The sequence below is a fragment of the Pseudophryne corroboree genome, chromosome 9 (genome assembly GCF_028390025.1).
Source record: "Pseudophryne corroboree isolate aPseCor3 chromosome 9, aPseCor3.hap2, whole genome shotgun sequence".
In the NCBI taxonomy this organism is placed as follows: Eukaryota; Metazoa; Chordata; class Amphibia; order Anura; family Myobatrachidae; genus Pseudophryne; species Pseudophryne corroboree.
Window position 1 is genome coordinate 420,563,301 of NC_086452.1, and position 26,454 is coordinate 420,589,754.

The following is a 26,454-nucleotide window of genomic DNA, read 5'->3' on the forward strand; positions in this document are numbered from 1 at the left end:
TAGACAGTGATAACGTCAGCTATCGGGTCCAAGCTCAGCACAGTTATCTTTCCCAAACTTGCTGCATGCAGGCAAATCCAACGGGAACTGCTGTGTTGCTGGACGCAAGTGCTTGTTCTTAAATCATGGGAATGAGTATTGATGCAGTACAACCTCCAAAAACTGCAATTTTTCTGAGGTTTTAATTTAAAATGGATCTGACAGATCTTGACCTAATAGATTTTAAAAATGATTGTTTCAGTTAATGAGCAAGTGAAACAATAACGAGTTTTATGGTAAGAACTTACCTTTGTTAAAACTCTTTCTGCGAGGTACACTGGGCTCCACAAGGAATGGACAATGGGGTGTAGAGTAGGATCTTGATCTGAAGCACCAACAGGCTCAAAAGCTTTGACCTTCTTCCCAAGATGCAAAGCGCCGCCTCCTATATCACCCCGCCTCCGTGCACAGGAGCTCAGTTTTGTTAACCAGCCCAATGCAGTAGCAAGTAAAAGAGACGACAACTGTCAGTTGCCACAAACACCACACTCTCCCGACAGGAGAAGTGTCAGCGACTAATGCCATACCAACCCAAAGAAGCTAAGTGCGTCAGGGTGGGCGCTTTGTGGAGCCCAGTGTACCTCGCAGAAAGAGTTTCAACAAAGGTAAGTTCTTACAATAAAACTCATTTTCTGCTGCGGGGTACACTGGGCTCCAAAAGGAATGGACAATGGGGATGCCCTAAAGCAGTTCCTTATGGGAGGGGATGCACTGTAGCGGGCACAAGAACCCGGCGTCCAAAGGAAGCATCCTGGGAAGCGGCAGTATCGAAGGCATAGAACCTTATGAACGTGTTCACAGAGGACCACGTAGCCGCCTTGCACAATTGTTCAAGGGTCGCACCACGGCGGGCCGCTCAAGAAGGTCCAACAGACCGAGTAGAATGGGCCTTAATGTGATCAGGAGCAGAGAGACCAGCCCTCACAAAAGCATGTGCAATCACCATTCTAATCCATCTGGCCAGAGTTTGCTTGTGAGCAGGCCAGCCCCGTTTGTGAAACCCAAACACAACAAAAAGAGAATCAGATTTCCTAATAGGAGCAGTTCTCTTCACATAGATACGGAGAGCCCGTACCACATCCAAAGACCGCTCTTTGGGAGACAGATCAGTAGAAACAAGTGCCGGAACTACAATCTCCTGATTAAGGTGGAACGAAGAAACCACCTTAGGTAGATAGCCGGGACGAGTCCTAAGAACCGCCCGGTCACGGTGAAATATCAGATATGAGGAACTACAGGACAAGCCACCCAAATCCGACACTCTTCTAGCTGAAGCAATAGCCAGCAGAAACACCACCTTAAGGGAAAGCCACTTAAGGTTAGCTGAACCAAGAGGTTCAAACGGAGACTCTTGTACCGCCTCCAAAACCACAGACAAGTCCCAAGGCACCACAGGCGGGACATAGGGAGGTTGGTTACGCAACACGCCCTGAGTAAAGGTATGCACATCAGGTAAGGTCGCAATTTTTCTCTGAAACCACACCGACAAGGCAGATATTTGAACCTTGAGGGAGGCCAGACACAGGCCTAAGTCCAGGCCCTGCTGAAGAAAAGCCAACAACTTGGCTATACTAAACTTGGAAGCGTCATAATCGTTAGATGCGCACCAAACAAAGTAAGAATGCCAGACCCTATAGTAAATACGAACCGAAGCCGGTTTCCGGGCCCGCAACATAGTTTGAATGACCGTCTCAGAAAACCCTTTAGTCCTCAAGACGGAAGCTTCAAGAGCCACGCCGTCAAAGACAGCCGGGCTAGGTCCTGGTAGACACAGGGGCCCTGAACGAGGAGGTCTGGGCGTTATGGAAGTAGAATTGGATGATCTGACGATAGGCCTTCCAGGTCTGAGAACCAGTGCCGTCTGGGCCACGCTGGAGCTATGAGAAGCAGAATTCCTTTTTCTTGCTTGAACTTCCGAATTACCCTGGGAGGAGTGACACCGGAGGGAACATGTACGGCAGCCGAAACCTCCACGGTACCGCCAGCACATCCACGAATGCTGCTTGAGGATCCCTTGTACTTGCTCCGAAGACCAGAACCTTGTGATTGTGTCGAGACGCCATCAGATCTACGCCTGGAAGGAGTTGAAACACTTCTGGATGGAGGCCCCACTCGCCGGCATGCACGTCCTGACGACTGAGAAAGTCCGCTTCCCAATTCAGGACTCCCGGAATGAATATTGGCGATATGGCCGGTAGATGGCGTTCTGCCCACTGTAGAATCCGTGAGACTTCCTTCATTGCTAGGCGGCTTCGAGTGCCGCCTTGATGATTTATGTAAGCCACTGTGGTGGCGTTGTCCGACTGTACTTGAACAGGATGGTTCTGAATTAAATGCAGGGCTAGGTTCAAGGCATTGAAGACCGCCTGCAACTCCAGAATATTGATCGAGAGGAGGGACTCCTCCTTGGTCCACCGCCCCTGAAGGGAGTGTTGCTCCAGCACCGCGCCCCAACCTCTTAGACTGGTATCTGTCGTCAACAGTACCCAGTCGGATATCCAGAACGGAAGGCCCCTGCACAGTTGTTGGTCCCGGAGCCACCAGAGCAGCGACAGACGGACCTCCGGAGTCAATGAGATCATTTGAGACCTGATCCGGTGAGGCAGGCCGTCCCATTTGGCTAGAATCAGCCTCTGGAGAGGGCGAGCGTGAAATTGAGCGTACTCCACCATGTCGAATGCTGACACCATGAGGCCCAGCACCTGCATCGCCGAATGTATCGACACTTGCGGACGAAATAGGAAGCAACGAATACTGTCCTGAAGTTTCAGTACTTTCTCCTGAGACAGGAACAACCAACCGCTGGTTGTGAGTGTCCAATAGTGCTCCCAGATGCACCATGCTCTGAGCAGGGATCAGGGATGACTTCTTCCAGTTGATGAGCCACCCGTGGGCTTGCAGAACCCGGACCGACACATCTAGATGACGCAGGAGAAGTTCTGGGGAATTTGCCAGGATTAACAAGTCGTCCAAATACGGCAGTGTCCTGACCCCTAGACGGCGGAGTACCACCGTCATCACCGCCATGACTTTTGTAAAGACTCGCGGAGCCGTTGTTAAACCAAAAGGTAACGCCCGAAACTGGTAATGGCAGTTGCCAATCGCAAATCTCAGGTATTGCTGATGAGACACTGCTATAGGAATATGCAGGTAAGCATCCTGTATATCCAGGGAGACCAAGAAGTCTCCAAGTTCCAAGGCCAGAACTATAGAGCGAAGGGTTTCCATCCGGTACCTAGAAACCTTCACAAACCTGTTCAATGCCTTGAGGTTGAGAATGGGCCGGGAGGACCCATTCGGTTTCGGGACTAGAACAAACGGAGAATAGTACCCCCGGCCCCTCTGCGCAAGAGGCATCTGTACTATGACTTCTGTATCCAGGAGGGTCTGTACCACCGAATGTAGAGTGTTTGCCTTTGTCTTGTCCAACGGGACATCTGTCTGGCAAAATCAAAGAGGGGGTCGGTTTTTGAAGGCCATGGCGTAACCTCGCGTGACGACTTCCGTACCCAGGCATCTGAAGTGGTCTTCAACCATTCCTAGGTATACCCTAGAAGCCGGACCCCCACCCTGGGATCCCCCAGAGGGAGGCCCGCCCCATCATGCGGCAGGCTTATCTGTCTTGGAAGCTGGCTGACGGGCCGCCCAGGCTCTTTTTGGCTTAGGCTTACCAGGTTTGGAAGTGCGGGCCTGCTTGTTGTACGCCTGACCTTTTGCTTTACCTGAAGGGCGAAAGGAAGTACCTTTAGCCTTCGACACAGAAGGAGCAGTACTTGGCAGACAGGCAGTTTTGGCAGAAGCCAAGTCAGCCACAATCTTATTTAAATCCTCCCCAAACAGAATATCTCCCTTGAAAGGGAGTACCTACAGGGTTTTTTTCTAGAGTCCAGATCCACAGACCAGGATCTCAGCGACAATATCCGGCGAGCCAGGACTGACGTAGTAGAGGCCTTGGCTGCCAGGATACCGGCATCAGAAGCCGCCTCTTTAATATAACGAGAAGCTGTGACAATATAAGACAGGCATTGTCTAGCATGGTCAGAGGAGATTTCAGCATCCAACTCCAAGGCCCATGCTTCAATGGCCTCTGCAGCCCAAGTAGCTGCAATAGTGGGCCTTTGTGCAGCACCCGTGAGGGTGTAAATCGCTTTCAGACAACCCCTCCACACGTTTATCCGTAGGCTCTTTTAGAGACGTGACGGTGGTGACCGGTAGAGCTGAGGAAACTACCATCCTAGCCACATGTGAGTCCACTGGAAGAGGCGTTTCCTAATTCTTAGACAGCTCTGGCGCGAGAGGATAGCGAGCCAGCATCTTCTTTTGAGGCACAAACTTTGTACCCGGGTTTTCCCAGGGTTCCTGACGTATATCAATTAGGTGGTCAGAGTGAGGTAAAACTTGTTTAATCACCTTCTGATGCTTGAACCTATCTGGTTTCTTAGGAGGAACGGATGGCTCGGGATCATCCGTAATCTGTAACATTAACTTAATAGCCTCCAAAAGATCAGGAACATCCACATGTGAACCACCCTCCCCATCAGCCGTATCTGAGTCAGAACCTGTGGGGTCAGTGTAAGTGCCGTCTTCATCCGACGAGGTGTCAGTGACAGCAGTGGATTGTGAGGAGACAAGTGCTCGCTTAGAGGACCCCTTGGACGTAGGCGAGCGACGGTCAGACTTTTTAGTAGTCAGGGACAGGTTCAACTTCTTTACTTGAGCAGATAAATAATCCGGCCACGGCGGGTTAGCTGCAGGGACCACAAACGGTTGCACCAGCATTGGGGGTCCCATAGGGGGTGTTAGTTTATGAACTAGCGTATGCAGAAGCGTGGAAAAAGCGTCCCACGGCGAATCATTATTTGCCCCGTTGCCACCGTGCCACTGGGGGGGCAAGGAGCCCCCCAGAACCAGAGCCCAAAGCTGCTATATTCTCCTCATAGGTATCTGCGGCTTTAGCAACACCGGCAGTGTGTTCAGCCCCAGAACTGTTACCTCAGAAGCAGACATGATATAACTTACAGTATCCGGTAACACAGTACAATTTGTCAGCAGCACAATACCTCTAGCCCAAACCCCTGCGCAGTGTAGTCAGCACCAGCAGAGATAAAGGAGAGATATGGTGACTAAATCACAGAGAAAAATACGTAATACAGTATATCTTTGTGAAAATCCTATATTAGATAAAACCTGACGCACCAAGCCCCCTCAGGTTATAGAATATAGGGATAGCAGGTTGAGTGAAAGACACGAAATGGACACCACTCAGCTATCAAATGCACACACAAATAGTCACAGTCTGTACAATGCAGAGGTTATTACTAACAATAATACTGCACTGGACTAGCTTACACAGCTATCTCCTATTTCTCTAACGTCCTAAGTGGATGCTGGGGACTCCGTAAGGACCATTGGGAATAGCGGCTCCGCAGGAGACTGGGCACATCTAAAGAAAGCTTTAGGACTATCTGGTGTGCACTGGCTCCTCCCCCTATGACCCTCCTCCAAGCCTCAGTTAGATCTTTGTGCCCGAACGAGAAGGGTGCACACTAGGGGCTCTCCTGAGCTTCTTAGTGAAAGTTTTAGTTTAGGTTTTTTATTTTCAGTGAGACCTGCTGGCAACAGGCTCACTGCATCGAGGGACTAAGGGGAGAAGAAGCGAACTCACCTGCGTGCAGAGTGGATTGGGCTTCTTAGGCTACTGGACATTAGCTCCAGAGGGACGATCACAGGCCCAGCCATTGATGGGTCCCAGAGCCGCGCCGCCGGCCCCCTTACAGAGCCAGAAGACAGAAGAGGTCCGGAAAATCGGCGGCAGAAGACATCCTGTCTTCACCAAGGTAGCGCACAGCACTGCAGCTGTGCGCCATTGCTCCTCAGCACACTTCACACTTCGGTCACTGAGGGTGCAGGGCGCTAGGGGGGGGCGCCCTGAGCAGCAATAAAAACACCTTGGCTGGCGAAAATACATCACATATAGCCCCCAGGGCTATATGGATGAATTTTAACCCCTGCCAGAATCCATAAAAAAGCAGGAGAAAAGTCAGCGAAAAAGGGGCGGAGCCTATCTCCTCAGCACACTGGCGCCATTTTCCCTCACAGCTCCGTTGGAGGGAAGCTCCCCTGGCTCTCCCCTGCAGTCACTACACTACAGAAAGGGTTAAAAAAAGAGAGGGGGGCACTAATTAGGCGCAGTATTAACAATACAGCAGCTATAAGGGGAAAAACACTTATATAAGGTTATCCCTGTATATATATAGCGCTTTGGTGTGTGCTGGCAAACTCTCCCTCTGTCTCCCCAAAGGGCTAGTGGGGTCCTGTCCTCTATCAGAGCATTCCCTGTGTGTGTGCTGTATGTCGGTACGTTTGTGTCGACATGTATGAGGAGAAAAATGATGTGGAGACGGAGCAGATTGCCTGTAATAGTGATGTCACCCCCTAGGGGGTCGACACCTGAGTGGATGAACTGTTGGAAGGAATTACGTGACAGTGTCAGCTCTGTATAAAAGACAGTGGTTGACATGAGACAGCCGGCTACTCAGCTTGTACCTGTCCAGACGTCTCATAGGCCGTCAGGGGCTCTAAAGCGCCCGTTACCTCAGATGGCAGATATAGACGCCGACACGGATACTGACTCCAGTGTCGACGGTGAAGAGACAAATGTGACTTCCAGTAGGGCCACACGTTACATGATTGAGGCAATGAAAAATGTTTTACACATTTCTGATAATACGAGTACCACCAAAAAGGGGTATTATGTTCGGTGAGGAAAAACTACCTGTAGTTTTCCTGAATCTGAGAAATTAAATGAGGTGTGTGATGATGCGTGGTTTTTCCCCGATAACAACTGATAATTTCTAAAATGTTATTGGCATTATATCCTTTCCCGCCAGAGGTTAGGGTGCGTTGGGAAACACCCCCTAGGGTGGATAAAGCGCTCACACGCTTGTAAGGGCTCTACCCTCTCCTGAGATGGCCGCCCTTAAGGATCCTGCTGATAGAAAGCAGGAGGGTATCCTAAAATGTATTTACACACATACTGGTGTTATACTGCGACCAGCAATCGCCTCAGCCTGGATGTGCAGTGCTGGGTTGGCGTGGTCAGATTCCCTGACTGAAAATATTGATACCCTAGATAGGGACAGTATATTTTGCCTATAGAGCATTTAAAAGATGCATTTCTATATATGCGTGATGCACAGCGGAATATTTGCCGACTGGCATCAAGTCTAAGTGCGTTGTCCATTTCTACCAGTAGAGGGTTATGGACACGTCAGTGGTCAGGTGATGCGTATTCCAAACGGCATTTGGAAGTATTGCCTTAATAAGGGGAGGAGTTATTTGGGGTCGGTCTTTCAGACCTGGTGGCCACGGCAACAGCTGGGAAATCCACGTTTGTACCCCAGGTCGCCTCTCAACATGAGAAGACGCCGTATTATCAGGCGCAGTCTTTTCGTGGACAAGCGGGCAAAATGTTCCTCATTTCTGCCCCGTGACAGAGGGAGAGGAAAAAGGCTGCAGAAATCAGCCAGTTCCCAGGAACAGAAACCCTCTCCCGCCTCTGCCAAGCCCTCAGTATGACGCTGGGGCTTTACAAGCAGAATCAGGCACGGTGGGGGGCCCGTCTCAATGAATTTCAGCGCGCAGTGGGCTCACTCGCAAGTAGACCCCTGGATCCTTCAGGTGATATCTCAGGGGTACAAATTAGAATTCCAGACGTCTCCCCCTCGCCGTTTTCCTAAAGTCGGCTTTACCGATGTCTCCTTCTGACAGGGAGACAGTTTTGGAAGCCATTCACAAGCTGTATTCCCAGCAGGTGATAATCAAGGTACCCCTCCTGCAACAGGGAACGGGGTATTATTCCACACTGTTGTGGTACCGAAGCCGGACGGCTCGGTGAGACCGATTCTAAATCTAAAATCTTTGAACACTTACATACAGAGGTTCAAATTCAAGATTGAGTCACTCAGAGCAGTGATTGCGAACCTGGAAGAAGGGGACTACATGATGTCTCGGGACATCAAGGATGCTTACCTTCATGTCAAAATTTACCCTTCTCACCAAGGGTACCTCAGGTTTATGGTACAGAACTGTCACTATCAGTTCAGACGCTGCCGTATGGATGGTCCACGGCACCCCGGGTCTTTACCAAGGTAATGGCCGAAATTATGATATTCCTTCGAAGGAAGGGAATTTTAGTTATCCCTTACTTGGACGATTCCCTGATAAGGGTAAGATCCAGGGAACAGTTGGAGGTCGGTGTAGCACTATCTCAGGTAGTGTTGCGGCAGCACGATTGGATTCTCAATATTCCAAAATCGCAGCTGGTTCCGACGACTTGTCTTCTGTTCCTAGGGATGATCCTGGACACAGTCCAGAAAAAGGTGTTTCTCCCGGAGGAGAAAGCCAGGGAGTTATCCGAGCTAGTCAGGAACCTCCTAAAACCGAGCCAAGTTTCAGTGCATCAATGCACAAGGGTTCTGGGTAAAATGGTGGCTTCCTACGAAGCAATCCCATTCGGCAGATTCCACGCAAGAACTTTCCAGTGGGACCTGCTGGACAAATGGTCCGGGTCGCATCTTCAGATGCATCAGCGGATAACCCTGTCACCAAGGACAAGGGTGTCCCTCCTGTGGTGGTTGCAGAGTGCTCATCTTCTAGAGGGCCGCAGATTCGGCATTCAGGACTGGGTCCTGGTGACCACGGATGCCAGCCTGCGAGGCTGGGGAGCAGTCACACAGGGAAGGAATATCCAGGGCTTATGGTCAAGCCTGGAGACATCACTTCACATAAATATCCTGAAGCTAAGGGCCATTTACAATGCTCTAAGCTTAGCAAGACCTCTGCTTCAAGGTCAGCCGGTGTTGATCCAGTCGGACAACATCACGGCAGTCACCCACGTAAACAGACAGGGTGGCACAAAAAGCAGGAGGGCAATGGCAGAAGCTGCAAGGATTCTTCGCTGGGCGGAAAATCATGTGATAGCACTGTCAGCAGTATTCATTCCGGGAGTGGACAACTGGGAAGCAGACTTCCTCAGCACGACCTCCACCCGGGAGAGTGGGGACTTCACCCAGAAGTCTTCCACATGATTATAAACCGTTGGGAAAAACTCGACAGGTATTGCGCCAGGTCAAGGGACCCTCAGGCAATAGCTGTAGACGCTCTGGTAACACCGTGGGTGTACCAGTCAGTGTATGTGTTCCCTCCTCTGCCTCTCATACCCAAGGTACTGAGATTGATAAGATGGAGAGGAGTAAGCACTATATTCGTGGCTCCGGATTGGCCAAGAAGGACTTGGTAACCGGAACTTCAAGAGATGCTCACGGAGGATCCGTGGCCTCTACCTCTAAGAAGGGACCTGCTCCAACAAGGACCCTGTCTGTTCCAAGACTTACCGCGGCTGCGTTTGACGGCATGGCGGTTGAACGCCGGATCCTGAAGGAAAAAAGGCATTCCGGATGAAGTCATCCCTATCCTGATCAAAGCCAGGAAGGATGTAACCGCAAAACATTATCACCGCATTTGGCGAAAATATGTTGCGTGGTGCGAGGCCAGTAAGGCCCGACGGAGGAAATTCAACTGGGTCGATTCCTACATTTCCTGCAAACAGGAGTGTCTATGGGCCTGAAATTGGGGTCCATTAAGGTTCAAATTTCGGCCCTGTCAATTTTTTTCAAAAAGAACTAGCTTCAGTCCCTGAAGTTCAGACGTTTGTAAAAGGGGTACTGCATATACAGCCTCCTTTTGTGCCTCCAGTGGCACTTTGGGATCTCAATGTAGTTTTTTGGGTTCCAAAAGTCACATTGGTTTGAACCACTTAAATCTGTGGAGTTAAAATATCTCACATGGAAAGTGGTCATGCTGTTGGCCCTGGCCTGGGCCAGGCGCGTGTCAGAATTGGCGGCTTTATCCTGTAAAAGCCCTTATCTGATTTTCCATTCGGACAGGGCGGAATTGAGGACTCGTCCTCAGTTTCTCCCTAAGGTGGTTTCAGCGTTTCACCTGAACCAACCTATTGTGGTGCCTGCGGCTACTAGGGACTTGGAGGACTCCAAGTTGCTAGACGTTGTCAGGGCCCTGAAAATATATGTTTCCAGGACGGCTGGAGTCAGAAAATCTGACTCGCTGTTTATCCTGTATGCACCCAACAAGCTGGGTGCTCCTGCTTCTAAGCAGACTATTGCTCGTTGGATTTGTAGTACAATTCAGCTTGCACATTCTGTGGCAGGCCTGCCACAGCCAAAAATCTGTAAATGCCCACTCCACAAGGAAGGTGGGCTCATCTTGGGCGGCTGCCCGAGGGGTCTCGGCTTTACAACTTTGCCGAGCAGCTACTTGGTCAGGAGCAAATACGTTTGTAAAATTCTACAAAATTGATACCCTGGCTGAGGAGGACCTGGAGTTCTCTCAATTGGTGCTGCAGAGTCATCCGCACTCTCCCGCCCGTTTGGGAGCTTTGGTATAATCCCCATGGTCCTTACGGAGTCCCCAGCCTCCACTTAGGACGTTAGAGAAAATAAGAATTTACTTACCGATAATTCTATTTCTCGTAGTCCGTAGTGGATGCTGGGCGCCCATCCCAAGTGCGGATTGTCTGCAATACTGGTACATAGTTATTGTTACCAAAAAATCGGGTTATTGCTGTAGTGAGCCATCTTTTCTAGAGGCTCCTCTGTTATCATGCTGTTAACTGGATTCAGATCACAAGTTGTACGGTGTGATTGGTGTGGCTGGTATGAGTCTTACCCGGGATTCAAAATCCTTCCTTATTGTGTACGCTCGTCCGGGCACAGTATCCTAACTGAGGCTTGGAGGAGGGTCATAGGGGGAGGAGCCAGTGCACACCAGATAGTCCTAAAGCTTTCTTTAGATGTGCCCAGTCTCCTGCGGAGCCGCTATTCCCCATGGTCCTTACGGAGTCCCCAGCATCCACTACGGACTATGAGAAATAGAATTATCGGTAAGTAAATTCTTATTGTAATAGCCCAGATCTGTGATTTTGTGATTCATTTGCTAACGCTGGGCGGAGTCACAACAGTGGGCGGAGTTAGTCAAATGAGTCACAGATCTGGCCAAATCTATAGGACACTAAGAGCAGCTGCAGAAGCAGATAGTATGGACATGGCACAGGCAGGGGTGCATACCTCCCAGCTTTCCACACACACACACACACACACACACACACACACACACACACACACACACACACAGCGAAAAGGGGGCGTGGCTTCACGGGAGGGCCCCTGTTTTCGTCAGTGAGGGGGCATGCCCAGCGCTCTGTGAGCTGCTGGCATGCCCCCAGGGGCTGATTATGAGTCCGGGGGGCACAGGGTACTTGAGACAGGGGAGCCCTATCTCATTGCTGTGCCTGCTGTGGGGTTGGGGGCGTGGCCTAATCGCGCCACGCGAGGCCACGCCCCCTTATACAAATTCCGGGATTTTTTTTTTTTTTTATGGAATTTTGGCCCCTCAGCTAGGGCTAAATCCAGAGGAGGTGGTCGCTCCCCCCTACACACCCGCACAGGCAGAAGAAAGCAGGGAGACTGCTGCCTCCCTGTAACACCACAGACCTGCCAATACGCAGCAGCGTGTGATGACTGTAGCACAATGCAGCAGTTGTTGCTGGGGGAGCTTCTGAGCTGGGACAGAGCTACTCGAGCCGGGGGGACCCCTAAAACTGTGGGGCCAATGGTACGTACCGCCTGCCCCCCCCCCCCCCTTAATCCGGCTCTGCTGCTGGAACCCCCCCTTAATCCGTACCCCATGATGCCCCCTCTCCCTCTGTCTCCACTATTCACCGCTGCTCTGCTAAGCAGAACAGCGAGTACAGGAGCTTTCCAACTGCCACCCCCCCCCACCCCCCCACCACCACCACCACCACCACCACCACCGCAGGACACTGCGACCCGCGGGTGGGACAGCGGGACAGACCCCAAAAAATGGGACTGTCCCGCGAAAATTGGGACATTTGGGAGGTATGGGGGTGTGTGAGGGGGTATGCCGTACTTGACCCCCACATCAGCATACTCAGCAAGGTCTCTCTGGCGGGGAGGAGCGTCACTTTCTGGCACACTCCACGCTTCTTAGCTGTAGTTTTGTGGGTCACCAGCCGCTGTGCACTTTCCGTACTGCCTCTGTTATCTCCAGCCCCGGCAACCCCACCGCTAGCTGCAGCACACACTTTAGCCGGCGGGTAGCGCTGCAGAAGTCCGCGCTGCTTGCAGGCTCTCTGACCCCCTCCTCCCTCCAGCAGCAGCGTCTCCTGGGAGCTAACCAGTCACTCCCAGTCTCCCCTTACCATAGTGCCCAGCAGCCGTGAGGTCCGCGCCACGTGCATGCTATGACCCCCTCCTCCCTCCAGCCGCAGCATCTCCTGGGGGCTAACCAGTCACTCCCAGTCTCACCTTACCACAGTGCCCGGCAGCTGCACGAGGTCTGCGGTGTGTGACTGAGGAGGGGGTGTGGGATGCGGACGGGCAGAGGAAGCAGGACTACAGCCTAAGAGAGTCAGCCATGCCAAGTCTCCACCAGCAGCAGATCCCAACAGGTTGGAGTGGAACAGCAGCAGCCAGCAGCAGTGACTCCGGTAAGACACATCTGTCTGTCACCACTGTTCTGTCCCTAATACCAATCTCTCCCGTGCCCTGTGTTCTGTCAGGTCCATGTCACCCCTGGCCTTGACCTGCCACCCTTATCCTGGCCCTTTCACCCTTATCCTGGCCCTTTCACCCTCATCCTGGCCCTGTCACCCTTATGCTGGCCCTGCTACCCCTATCCTGGCCCTGTCACCCCTGTGCTTGCCCTGTCAACCCTATACTGGCCCTGTCACCCCTGTCCCGGTCCTGCCGCCCCTACACTGACCCTGTCACCCCTATCCTGTCCCTGTCATTTCTGTCCTGGCCCCGTCGCCCGTGTCCTGGCCCCGTCACCCCTGTCCTGGCCCCGTCACCCCTGTCCTGGCCCCGTCACCCCTGTCCTGGCCCCGTCACCCCTGTTCTGACCCTGTCACCCCTGTCCTGGCCCAGTCAACCCTGTTCTGACCCTGTCACCCCTGTCCTGGCCCTGTTACTGCATACCCTCCAACTACCTTTTTGGCAGGTACAGTACCCGCAGCACCTCCAGACCTCTCCCCAATGCACCACACCTCCGCACCTTCCCCTCCACCACATGTGGCACTCCACCCCTCCCCCACATGCTGTGCCTCCAGACCCCCTACACCACCCGCGGCTCCCACTCCTCCACCCCTTCACCACCCCCAGCAATCTCCAGGCCCCCTCCACCATTCACCCCCCTTATATGTCTCCCCCACACCTGCCCCCCTCCACCCGCAGCATCTGCAGACACCATCCTCCATCCGCGGTCCCCCCCTCACCCACCAATGGCACCCCCGCATCTGCCCCTCCACCACCTGCAGCACCTCCGGACCTCCTTCCCCATCCGCCGCAACACCCGTACCTGTCCCTCCCCTACCCATGGCGCATGCGGACCCCTACCCCACCAGCGGCACTCCCGCCCCTTCCCATCCCACAGCACCTTCGGAACCCTTCACCCATCTGCAACATCCCCACACCTGCCCCTCCCCCACCCATGGCACCCCTGCCACTCCCCCACCTGCAGTGCCTCCGGACCCCTCCTTCATCTGCATCCCCCACTCCTCTGCCCCTCCCCCACCCGCAGCACCTCCCAACCCGGGCCCCACCCCCACTTCTGCCCCCCCTCCATACGCAGCATCTACAGACACCATCCGCAGTACCCCCTGCACCCGCTACATTCTGTACATTGTGGCCTGCAGGTGCTGTTTACGCCGTCGCAAGGGGCTGCGCCTCCTTCACCATCGCACACCCTTTCATTGTGCAATATTTAACCACTAACAAAGGAATGCAGGTGATACTCCATATAACACAAATATTGAACCCCAGAAAGGCATGCAAGGGTTAAGGGGGCGTAGCCCCTTGCGACGGTGTGAAGAGCGCCCGTAGGGCGCGATGAAGCACCTAGTATAACAATAGATATAACAGTACACAGTAAGAACTGGATGTATATCACAGGGTAATTGTACTAGGAAACCCTGACTAAGTGCACTCTTTCTTAACTAACACTGACTAAAAAAGGCAGGTAGAATACTTAAGTGTCTTGTAAAGTCACAGCACTGACAACCAGGCGGCTTTACATAGGAGGATTTGCCCAAGCATTCCCAGGAACAGTGAGCTGAGGGATAATGGCGCTGCAGACACTGCCAGGGAGTGAGGAAGAGACAGATATGCATCACCAGGGGGGAAAATTTGCAGAAAATGGCGCCCTGGGGCTGGGGGAGGGGCTTCAGGTCCAAGCTCTATCCCCCTGCTGGCAAAACCACCGGGTACTGCGGGCTCTAATAAAACGGTTTATAGAGAAAACCTAACCTGTCCCATGCCCTGGTGATCTAGTGGGATCGCCTGTACTGCCACAGTGTCCACCGCCAGCGCGCGCGGGCCGCGCGCACTGGCGGTGGACACTGTGGCAGTACAGGCTTCCCACTGACCGCGCCGTATCGCGATAAAGACCGGGTCCCGCAAGCGGGACCCACTTACCACCTCCCGAAGCGCGGCCACGCGATCCCGGAGAGCCCCCGTCGTGTGTGCCTGACAAGAAGAAAACCGGAGCCTCCTGCTGTAGTTACCCGGCAACCAGGGCTCGGGAGTGTACAGCGCCGCTGGGGGAGAGATGGAGCTGCAGCAGGCAATGTCTACTGACATCCAGCACAATCTGTGCCTCTGCTGCAGCCCTTGTTGTCTTCTTTATTCCTCAGAAAAAGCTTTTTCTGGAGCTGCTGTGAGCAGCTCTTCCTGTTACATGCTTGCACTGCAAGCACCAACTACAAACTGAGCTCCTGTGCACGGAGGCGGGGTGATATAGGAGGCGGCGCTATGCATCTTGGGAAGAAGGTCAAAGCTTTTGAGCCTGTTGGTGCTTCGGATCAAGATCCTACTCTACAACCCATTGTCCATTCCTTGTGGAGCCCAGTGTGCCCCGCAGCAGAAATTAGAATTTATATCCTATAATACACAAAACGCAAGTATATACCGTATATACTCGAGTATAAGCCGACTTTTTCAGCACTTTTTTGTGTGCTGAAAAAGCCACCTCGGCTTATACTCGACTCAGTGGCAGTGCAGTGTGAAGAAGGGACACGGAACGCACAGCGCGCGCCTCTCCTGTGTCCCTCCTGCATCTCCGGCGGCAGCGGCGGGTCTATTAAAGGAAGTACCCGTTCGTGACCTCTGATCACGAACCGGCACTTCCTTTAATAGACCCGCCGCGGCCACCGGAGATGCAGGAGGGACACAGGAGAGGCGCGCGCTGTGCGCTCCGTGTCCCTCCTTCAGAAGACAGCGCAGGATCGACGGAGGGGTAAGTAACAGGCACTGGGGGAGCATATTTGGCACTTGGGGAGGGGGCATATGTGGCAGCATGAGGGGCATATGTGGCAGCATGAGGGGCATATCTGGCAGCATGAGGGGCATATCTGGCAGCATGAGGGCATATCTGGCACTGTGGAGCATATCTGGCACTGTGGGGCATATCTGGCAGCATGAGGGGCATATCTGGCAGCATGAGCGCATATCTCGCAGCATGAGGGCATATCTGGCACATCTGGCACTGTGGGGCATATCTGGCACTGTGGGGCATATCTGGCAGCATGAGCGCATATCTCGCAGCATGAGGGCATATCTCGCAGCATGAGGGCATATCTGGCACATCTGGCACTGTGGGGCATATGTGGCAGCATGAGGGGCATATCTGGCAGCATGAGGGCATATCTGGCACATCTGGCACTGTGGGGCATATTTGGCAGCATGAGGGCATATCTGGCACTGTGGGGCATATTTGGCAGCATGAGGGCATATCTGGCACATCAGGCACTGTGGGGCATATCTGGCACTGTGGGGGCATATCTGGCAGTATGAGGGCATATCTGGCAGTGAGGGCTGTGTACGGCTAGAGCTGCATTTCCCACCCTAGGCTTATACTCGAGTCAATAAGTTTTCCCAGGTTTTTGAGGTAGAATTAGGTGCCTCGGCTTATATTCGGGTCGACTTATACTCGAGTATATACGGTAAGTTGACTTTGTTACCAAAATGATTTGGTTTTTTTTGTGTGCGTCTTAAATGATATTCATGAGAATGCAGCTTATTACCTCCCTAGGAAACAAAACTAGCACAATAATATACTTGGCAGTCACTGAATTTTAATTTGCATAGCTGATTCAACATATGGTAAAGGGTATAACTGCCAGTATACACAGTATACGTGAGGTACTACCAATGTGTGCAGCTGAGTGTCAGGTCTGTAGTTCTGTTAGGTTACTTAAAACTTGTTTATTTGGCTTCTATAATCATATTATATATAGGTTTACCAATCTAGTACAGCATATTTAAAGTCATTACTGCATAATTTAAATTATATATATGGTGGGTTGCATCATTCTTTACTTCATTGAAATAAAAAAGTAAATGTTGGTTCAGGCCACAAAATGGCTGCAATATTGTCATGGCAACTCCTGTGCTGCTGCCCCAACTAGGCACAGGCCACAAAATGGCTGCAGCATCGTCATGGGAACTACTGTACTGCTGTCCCAGCTAGGCACAGACCACAAAATGGCTGCAGCATTGTCATGGCAACTCCTGTACTGCTGTCCCAGCTGGGCACAGGCCACAAAATGGCTACAGCATTGTCATGGCAGCTCCTGTACTGCTGCCTCAGCTAGGCCTTGCCACCAACTTCACACACACACACACACACACACACACACACACACACACACGGAGACAGGGATTAACACAAAGCTTCCAGTGCTAGACACATTTTGCTTTAAGTCTTATTCCCCGATATGGTTCCTACAGGTTTGCATGCTGTTAAATACAAATTCAACCCACAGAACATCTGCTTGCATGCAGACTTTGGTAACGCTTCAATCAAGGCTGCCCATAAACAATTTGAATTTATCAAATGATGATACAACGTTAACCTACTGTACATTTAATTTTTTGGGTGAACTTCATCAAGGCTCACCTTATTAACTTTGACACCACCTTGAGCAGTTTGTTTGGTTGTAAGATTGTATCCAATCATCTGCTTTGTGAGAACTTCCACCTTGTTAGGGCTGCAAGGCAAATTAGAAAAAGTTTAGTACAATAATTGCAAGAAGATTTATCTTGCTTATAAAATTACCTGTATCTATGGTAACGGCTATAGGCCTGGGTGTGTTTTGGCAAGTGTGCATCAATAGGTTAACACATTTCTGAATGCTAATCATATTGACTGCTGGTTACAATATACTGTACTGTTATGACAAGATGTATGCAGAACATTTTCTCATTTTTTTTGGGGTATAGCGGTCCTTTAAACGGGAGTATCCATTCATATTTCGGTAATAATGAAGGCCTGGATGGTTATCAGATCTGCTTTTTCGTCACTGTATTACAATTGGTTGCCCAAACTGAACAGTCAACTAAAGAACATTTGCTCTGGCTGAGAACTTGTAAATGCTAGTATACCTCCCAGCCGTCAGGATTTTGGCGGTGCAACCCAGATATGAGGGTACTCTCCTGTGGTTTCGTGAAAGGTATCTTTGATTTGAGGGTTGTTGGTAGGTAGTCCCATTCTACAAGCAGTAGAGACAGTCGCAGTCCACTGGGACGTGGCTATACCCACTACGGAGTGTGGCCACAGCCTCTATAATGTGGTCCTGCCTCCAGTGTGTTCAAGCCACGCCCACATGTCCAGATTCCGGGTTTATGAATGTTGGAAGGCATGTGTTACTGCACATTACCAGCACAAGATAGGTGCTGGCCACAGAGATGAAACAAATTTAAAAGAAGCAGCTTATCTGGCAGTTTGTGAAAACTCTCTCTAAGATATACCACTTAAATATATCAAAGAATAATGCAAAGTGTGGCAAATTAATAACGCTGGAAAAAAAAAATCGTTATGGTAGACTTACTGTTGATAACTCTATTTCTCCTAAGTCCACAGTGTCCACAGGATAAACATTGGGATATAAGATAGCGACAATGGATTGGCACCATTGATCAAAGCTTTAAGCTTCAGAGAATGCACCGGGCCAGACCCCTATATCCCCGCCTCCTGGCTCAGGCAATTCAGTTGTTTTCCAAAGTTCAAGGCAGAAGCATCATAGAGAGCCCTAATCAGGCGAGAAGAACACACATGCACACACTTCCGTACCAGAAGGAAGAGGTTAGTATGTGAAAGGATCCTAAAATCAGGTACGTCATGGTGGAATCCCTGTGGATACTGTGGACTTAAGAGAAATAGAGTCATCAACGGTAAGTCTACCATAACTATTATTTCTCCTGCCGGGTCCACAGGTTATCCACAGGATAAACACTGGGATGTCCCAAAGCAAATTTAGATGTGGGGACACTCATGATTTGACAGGATAATCCTTCACCCGAATTCAGCGACCTGACAGGCAAAGGTACCAAAGGCATAATAAAAATAGTGAAAAATGTTGGAGAAGTGTTCCCTCAAGCACCCACCACCATAATTAAAATCAACACAAAAATATATGATCAAAGAAATCATACATCCCTTATCCTGAGATGTGTGTTAGTATGTACAATTAAATTGTGAATTTACTACACATGCCACTTATTCTTCTTTTTCATGTTAACCTATTTATGGTAATACATTGACTGAGGACGGACCCATGTGGATGTTCATCTCAAGATAAGGGATGTATAATTTCTTTGATCATATATTTTTGTGTTGATTTTAATTATGGTGGTGGGCGCTTGAGGGAACACTTCTCCATCATTTTTTACTATTTCTATTAGATTTTGGAGTACTTTGGAGAGGTACCCCTCGGGGATTGTGTGTACCTAGAAGCTGCCTTGTGATCTTTGTGCAATTTAGAGGTTACCCAAAAGAACTATCTTGTGTTTTTCACCAAAGGCATAATGTCTAATGCATGTGTTAATGGAAGACCATGTGGCTGCCTTACATATCTGTTCAGCTGAAGCACCACGTTGTGCTGCCCATGAAGGACCTACCTTACAAGTAGAGTGAGCAGAGACATTAGCCGTAATAGGGAGATTAGCTTGAGAATATGCTTCTGAAATAGTCATCCGGCAGGCCATCCTCTCTTGTGAAATCCATAAAGAACAAAGATAGTGTCTGTCTTTCTGATGGCACTGATACGATCCATGTAGATCCTTAAGGCACGGACTACGTCCAACGATGCATCTTCCGTAGAAGGTCCGGCCCTTGGAAGGCCGGGACTACAATTTCTTTGTTAAGGTGGAATCTAGATACCACCTTAGGAAGATACACAGATTTCGTTCTGAGAACTGCTCTATCTGGATGAAAAATAAGAAAAATAAGAATTTACTCACCGGTAATTCTATTTCTCGTAGTCCGTAGTGGATGCTGGGCACTCCGTAAGGACCATGGGGAATAGACGGGCTCCGCAGGAGACTGGGCACTCTAAAAGAAAGATTAGGTACTATCTGGTGTGCACTGGCTCCTCCCTCTATGCCCCTCCTTCAGACCTCAGTTAAGGAAACTGTGCCCGCAAGAGCTGACACAACAAGGAAAGGATTTGGAATCCAGGGTAAGACTCATACGAGCCACACCAATCACACCGTACAACTTGTGATAACCATACCCAGTTAACAGTATGAACAACAACTGAGCCTCAGTAACAGATGGCTCATAACAATAACCCTTTAGTTAAGCAATAACTATATACATGTATTGCAGAGAGTCCGCACTTGGGACGGGCGCCCAGCATCCACTACGGACTACGAGAAATAGAATTACCGGTGAGTAAATTCTTATTTTCTCTGACGTCCTAGTGGATGTTGGGAACTCCGTAAGGACCATGGGGATTATACCAAAGCTCCCAAACGGGCGGATGAGTGCGGATGACTCTGCAGCACCGCATGAGCAAACTCAAGGTCCTCCTCAGCCAGGGTATCAAACTTGTAGAACTTAGCAAACTTGTTTGACCCCGACCAAGTAGCAGCTCGGCAAAGCTGTAAAGCCGAGACCCCTCGGGCAGCCGCCCAAGAAGAGCCCACCTTCCTTGTGGAATGGGCTTTCACCATTTTGGATGCGGCAATCCAGCCGCAGAGTGAACCAGCTGAATCGTGCTATAGATCCAGCGAACAATAGTCTGCTTCGAAGCAGGAGCGCCAACCTTGTTGGCTGCATACAGAATAAACAGCGAGTCAGACTTTCTGACTCCCGCCTTTCTGGAAACATAAATTTTCAAAGCCCGGACTACGTCCAGCAACTTGGAATCCTCCAAGTCCCTAGTAGCCGCAGGCACCACAATAGGCTGGTTCAAATGAAACGATGATACCACCCTAGGAAGAAATTGGGGTCGAGTCCTCAATTCTGCCCTGTCCATATGGAAGATCAGATAAGGGTTTTTACATGACAAAACCGCCAATACTGACACACGCCTAGCCGAAGCTAAGGCCAATAGCATGACCACTTTCCACATGAGATATTTTAGCTCCATGGTCTTAAGTGGCTCAAACCAGTGGGATTTCAGGAAATCCAACACAACGTTAAGATCCCAAGGTGCCACCGGTGGCACAAAAGGAGGCTGAATATGCAGCACCCCCGGAACAACGTCTGAACTTCAGGCAGTTAAGCCAGTTCATTTTTAGAGAAAATGTATAGGGCCGAAATCTTGACCTTTATGGATCCTAATTTTAGGCCCATAGGTCACTCCTGACTGTAGGAAGTGCAGGAATCGACCCCGCTGGAATTCCTCTGTAGGGCCTTCCCGGCCTCACACCAAGCAACCTATTTTCGCCATATACAGTGAAAAAGTCTTGCTGTCACGTCTTTCCTAGCCTTTATCAGCGTAGGAATAACTGCATCCGGAATGCCCTTTTCCGCTAGGATCCGGCGTTCAACCGCCATGCCGTCAAATGCAGCCGCAGTAAATTTTGGAACAGACAGGGCCCCTGTTGCAACATGTCCTGTCTGAGAGGCAGAAGCCCTGAGTCCTCTGAGAGCATTTCCTGCAGCTCCGGGTACCGAGTCCTTCTTGGCCAATTCGGAGCAAAGAATATTGTTTTCACTCCTCCTTTTATTACAATTCTCAGCCCTTGGGTATGAGAGGAAGAGGAGGGAATACAGAGACCGACTGGAACACCCACGGTGTTACTAGTGCGACCACAGCTATCACCTGAGGGTCCCTTGACCCGGCGTAAAACCTTTTTTAGCTTTTTATTGAGGTGGGACGCCATCTAGTCCACCTTAGGCAGTTCCCATCAATTTGCAAACTGCGTGAAGACTTCCTGATGAAGTCCCCACTTTAACGGGTGGAGGTCGTGCCTGCTGAGGAAGTCTGCTCCCCAGATGTCCACTCCCGGAACGAACACTGCTGACAGTGCGCTTACTTGATTCTCCGCCCAGTAAAGAATTCAGGTGGCTTCTACCCTCGCCACCTTGCTCCTTGTGCCGCCTTGGCGGTTTACATGAACCCCTGCGGTCTGACTGGATCAGAACCGGTTGGTCGCGAAGCAGGATCTCCGCTTGACTTAGGGCGTTGTATATGGCCCTTAGTTCCAGGATATTGATGTGAAGGCAAGTCAGTTGACTTGACCACAGACCTTGGAAATTTCTTCCCTGTGTAACTGCCCCCCTCCCTCGGAGGCTTGCATCCGTGGTCACCAGGATCCAATCCTGAATGCCGAATCTGCGGCCCTCGAGAAGGTGAGCACTCTGCAGCCACCACAGGAGAGACACCCTGGCCCTGGGGGATAGGGTGATTAACCGATGCATCTGAAGAGGTGATCCGGACCACTTGTCCAGTAAGTCCCATTGGAAGGTCCTCGCATGGAACCTGCCTAAGGGGATGGCCTCGTATGATGCCACCATCCTTCCCAGGACTCGAGTGCAGTGATGCACTGACACCTGTTTTGGTTTTAATAGATTCCTGACCAGTGTCATGAGCTCCTGAGCTCTCTCTATCGGGAGATAACCCTTTTCTGGTCTGTGTCTAGGATCGTGCCTAGGAGAGGCAGATGAGCTGTAGGAACCAACTGCGACTTTGGAATACATAGAATCCAGCTGTGTTGCCGTTACACTTCCAGAGAAAGTGATACGCTGTTCAGCAACTGCTCTCTTGATCTCGCTTTTATGAAGAGATCGTCCAAGTACGTGATAATAGTGACACCTTGCTTCCGCAGGAGCACAATCATATCCGCCATTACCATGGTGAATATTCTCGGGGCCGTGGAGAGACCAAACGGCAACATCTGAAATTGGTAATGACAATCCCGTACCGCAATTCTGAGGTACGCCTAATGAGAATGGATAAATGGGGACCTGAAGGTATGCATCCCTTATGTCCCGATTCACAATAAAGTCTCCCCCTTTTTAGGCTTGCACTGACCGCTCTTAGCGATTCCATCTTGAACTTGAACCTTCTCAGGTATATGTTCAGGGATTTTTAATTCAATATGGGTCTGACCGAACCGTCTGGTTTCGGGATTACAACATGGTCTAATAATAACACCCTCTTGTTGAAGGAGGGGACCCTTGACCACCACCTGTTAAAGATACAATTTGTGAATTGCAGATAACACTGGCTCCCTCTCTTGGGGGGAAGCCCGCAGGGCCGTCGGTGAGGGGGCATCTTCTCACAGTCCAGCTTGTATCCCTGAGACACAATATCTATTGCCCAGGGATCGGACAGGGAGTGAACCCACTTGTGGCTGAACTTACGAAGGCGTGTCCCTACCGGGCCTAGCTCCGCCTGTGGAGCCCCAGCGACATTGGTGGATTTTTGTAGGGGCCGGGGAGGACTTCTGTTCCTGGGAACTAGCTGCCCGGCTCTGACAAGAAAGGACGCCCCTCAGACTTTCTTGTTTCTTTATACGAAAGGCTGCATTTAATAATGTCGTGCTTTCTTAGGCTGTGCAGGAATATAAGGCAAACTAGCAGAATTACCAGCTATAGCTATGGAGACCAGGCCCGAGAACCCTTCTCCACACAATCCTCAGCCTTCCATATGCCTCTTAAGTCGGAATCATCTGTCCAATGCATATTCTACAGGACACGTCAAGCAGAGATCGACATAGCTTTGACTCTAGGACCCAGTACACTCATGTCTCTTTGGGCATGCTTTATAACTATATATCTATCACTTAAGACAGCATCTTTAATATATTTATATTTTATACTAGGGTCTCATCGCTGCTGATAAGGTACCTGTCCACGCTGCCACAGCGCTATAAACCCATGCCGACACAATCGCCGGTCTGGGTAGTATACTAGAATGTGCACGCTATCTGCAGGATCCCTGAGAATAGCAAGTGCTACCGTCTGTGCAAACAGGACACCCCAGGGGAAGATTCTCAACATATCCTGGCCCTAGTGGGGAAAGGATACAGCCTGAGAATTCTCTTGTGGGAAGCTGCCGTCTCTTGTCTGGAGATTCACGCTCTTTTTCCTCATGAGAGGAGGGAAATTTACCTCAGCTTTCTTCCCCTTAAACATGTGTACCCTTGTGTCAGGGACAAATGAGTCATCAGTGATATGCAAATCATCTTTTATTACAATAATCATATATTGAATACCTCTCAGCCATCTTGGCTGTAACTTTGCATTATCGTAGTCGACAGTGGAGTCACACTCCGTGTCGATATCAGTCTTTATTATTTTGGATAGTGAGCATTGTGAGACTCTGAAGGTCTCTGTGACACAGGGACAGACATGGGTAGATTTCCTGTCTGTTCCCTAACCTTTTGTGCAATAAATTCACCTTAGCACTTACACATATCCAAACAGGTGTCGGCGTTGTCGACGGAGACACCCTCTCACACACATATCCGCTCTATCACCTCCTTAGAGGAGCCTTTTACCTCAGACATGTCGACACACGCGTACCGACCCACCACACACACAGGGGATGCTCTATTTGAGGACAGTTCCCCCACAAGGCCCTTTGGAGAGACCGAGAGAGAGTATGCCAGCACACACCCCAGCGCTATATAACCCAGGGATTACACTACAACTCAGTGTTTACCCAGTAGCTGCTGTATATACAAATTTTGCGCCTAAATTTATGTGCCCCCCCCCTCCCCTCTCTTTTAACCCTTTGTGTACCAGGATACTGCCGGGGAGAGCCTGGGGAGCTTCCTTCCAGCGGAGCTGTGAAGAGAAAATGGCGCTGGTGTGCTGAGGAAGAAGGCCCGGCACCCTCAGCGGCGGGCTTCTGTCCTGTTTCTGACTAAAAATGGCGGGGGTTTTACACATATACAGTTTTCCAGACTGTATTATGTGTATATATTGCCAAAAGGTATACTAATTGCTGCCCAGGGCACCCCCCCCCAGCGCCCTGCACCCTACAGTGACCGGAGTGTGTGGTGTGCAGTGGGAGCAATGGCGCACAGCTGCAGTGCTGTGCGCTACCTTAATGAAGACCGGAGTCTTCTGCCACCGATTTTATCTCCTTCTTCTGTCTTCTGGCTCTGCAAGGGGGACGGCGGCGCGGCTCCGGGAACGGACGATCGAGGTCAGGCCCTGTGTTCGAACCCTCTGGAGCTAATGGTGTCCAGTAGCCTAAGAAGCACAAGCTAGCTGCACGCAGGTAGGTTTGCTTCTCTCCCCTCAGTCCCACGTAGCAGTGAGTCTGTTGCCAGCAGATCTCACTGAAAATAAAAAACCTAACAAATACTTTCTTTCTAGCAAGCTCAGGAGAGCCCACTAGGTGCATCCATCTCTGGCCGGGCACAGATTCTAACTGAGGTCTTGAGGAGGGGCATAGAGGGAGGAGCCAGTGCACACCAGATAGTACCTAATCTTTCTTTTAGAGTGCCCAGTCTCCTGCGGAGGCCGTCTATTCCGCATGGTCCTTACGGAGTGCCCAGCATCCACTAGGACGTCAGAGAAAGGAGGGTGAAATAACAATGCCCCCAAATCTGAATCTCTTCTAGCTGAAGCAATGGCCAGTAGAAAGAGAACTTTAGCGGTCAGTAATTTAAAATCCACTTACTTTAGTGGTTCAAATGGAGCAACTTGAAGCACCTTTAGGGCTAAACGTAAGTCCCAATGCATTGCAGGAGGAACAAAAGGAGGTTGGATGTGAAGCATTCCCTAGAAGAAAGTGCGAACATCCTGTAGGTTACCAATTTTCTTTTGAAATCATACAGTCAATGCTGACACCTGCACTCTCAAGAAAGCCACCTTTAGACCTTTGTAAATTCCTGCCTGAAGGAATGAGAAGACTCTGGAAACTTTGAAAGACCTAGGGTCAACTTTCCGGTCACCGCACCATTGAATATAGGCTTGCCATATTTGGTGATAAATGCGAGCTGAGGATGGTTTACTTGCTCTGAGCATTGTTTGAATTACCTGTTGTGAGAATCCTCTTGCTTTCAGGATGGAAGTCTCAAGAGCCACGCCGTCAAAGACAGTTGATCCAGCTGCTTGTAATAGCAAGGACCCTGGGACAGTAGAACTGGACGTTGAGTGAGAAGGAATGGAGCATCCATCGACAGCCTCTGCAGATCTGTGTACCAATGTCTTCTGGGCAAAGCCGGATCTATTAGTATCACGGTGCACTTTCCTTGTTTTACCTTTCGCATCACCCTGGGTAACGGGGTGATCGGTGGAAACACATAGGCCAGACGAAAGTCCCTTCTCACTGACAGGACATCCACAAAGGTTGCTCTGGGATCCTTTGTTCTTGACCCATATGCGGGAACTTTGTTTTTTGATGGGACGCCATGAGATCTATCTCCGGTAACCCCCAGTTGTCTACCAGAGTCTGGAAGACCTCAGTGTGTAAAGCCCATTTGTTTATATGAATGGCGTGTCGACATAGAAAATCCGCTTCCCAGTTTAGGACTCCCGGAATGAATACTGCGGACAAGGCTGTATGATGAAGCTCTGCCCACCTTAACGTGTGACTTACCTCCTTCATTGCTTTTTGGCTGAGAGTTCCTCCCTGATGATTGAGGTACGCTACTGCCATTGCATTGTCCGAGCGAATTTGAACTGGTTTCCCCTGGAGGACGTCCTTTGCCTGAATGAGTGCCATATATATATAGCCTGAAGTTCCAATATATTTATTGGCAGGCAACTTTCTTCCTTGGTCCACTGCCCCTGGAAGCAATTTCTTCCTGACACTGCTCCCCAGTCCTGAAGACTGACATCCATTGTAAGAACTTCCCAATCTGATATCCAGGGAGGGGCCTTAAAATTGCACACTTATAGCTGCCAGTAATGTGAGATGCTACCTACTGAGACTTGTAGTTCTACAGATAAAAGGGGGGAGGGGGGTGTTGTAGGTGCACTGTCTCTAGCATTACTGATATCATACAGCATAGCATATAATAAATGGTGGAGTGGAATGCTAGAAATAGTGCACCTACAACACCCCCCCTT

The 26,454-nt window shown here is 50.3% G+C and overlaps 1 protein-coding gene across 1 annotated transcript in view; it reads right to left on the bottom strand.

Moving 5' to 3' along the window:
- SUCLG2 (succinate-CoA ligase GDP-forming subunit beta) overlaps window positions 1–26,454 on the bottom strand; it is a 475,764-nt gene that overhangs the window by 270,162 nt on the left and 179,148 nt on the right. Inside the window, exon 4 of the mRNA XM_063940931.1 lies at window positions 17,092–17,182. Within this exon, the coding sequence (XP_063797001.1) occupies window positions 17,092–17,182 (91 nt within the window). The remainder of the gene's footprint in view (window positions 1–17,091; window positions 17,183–26,454) is intronic.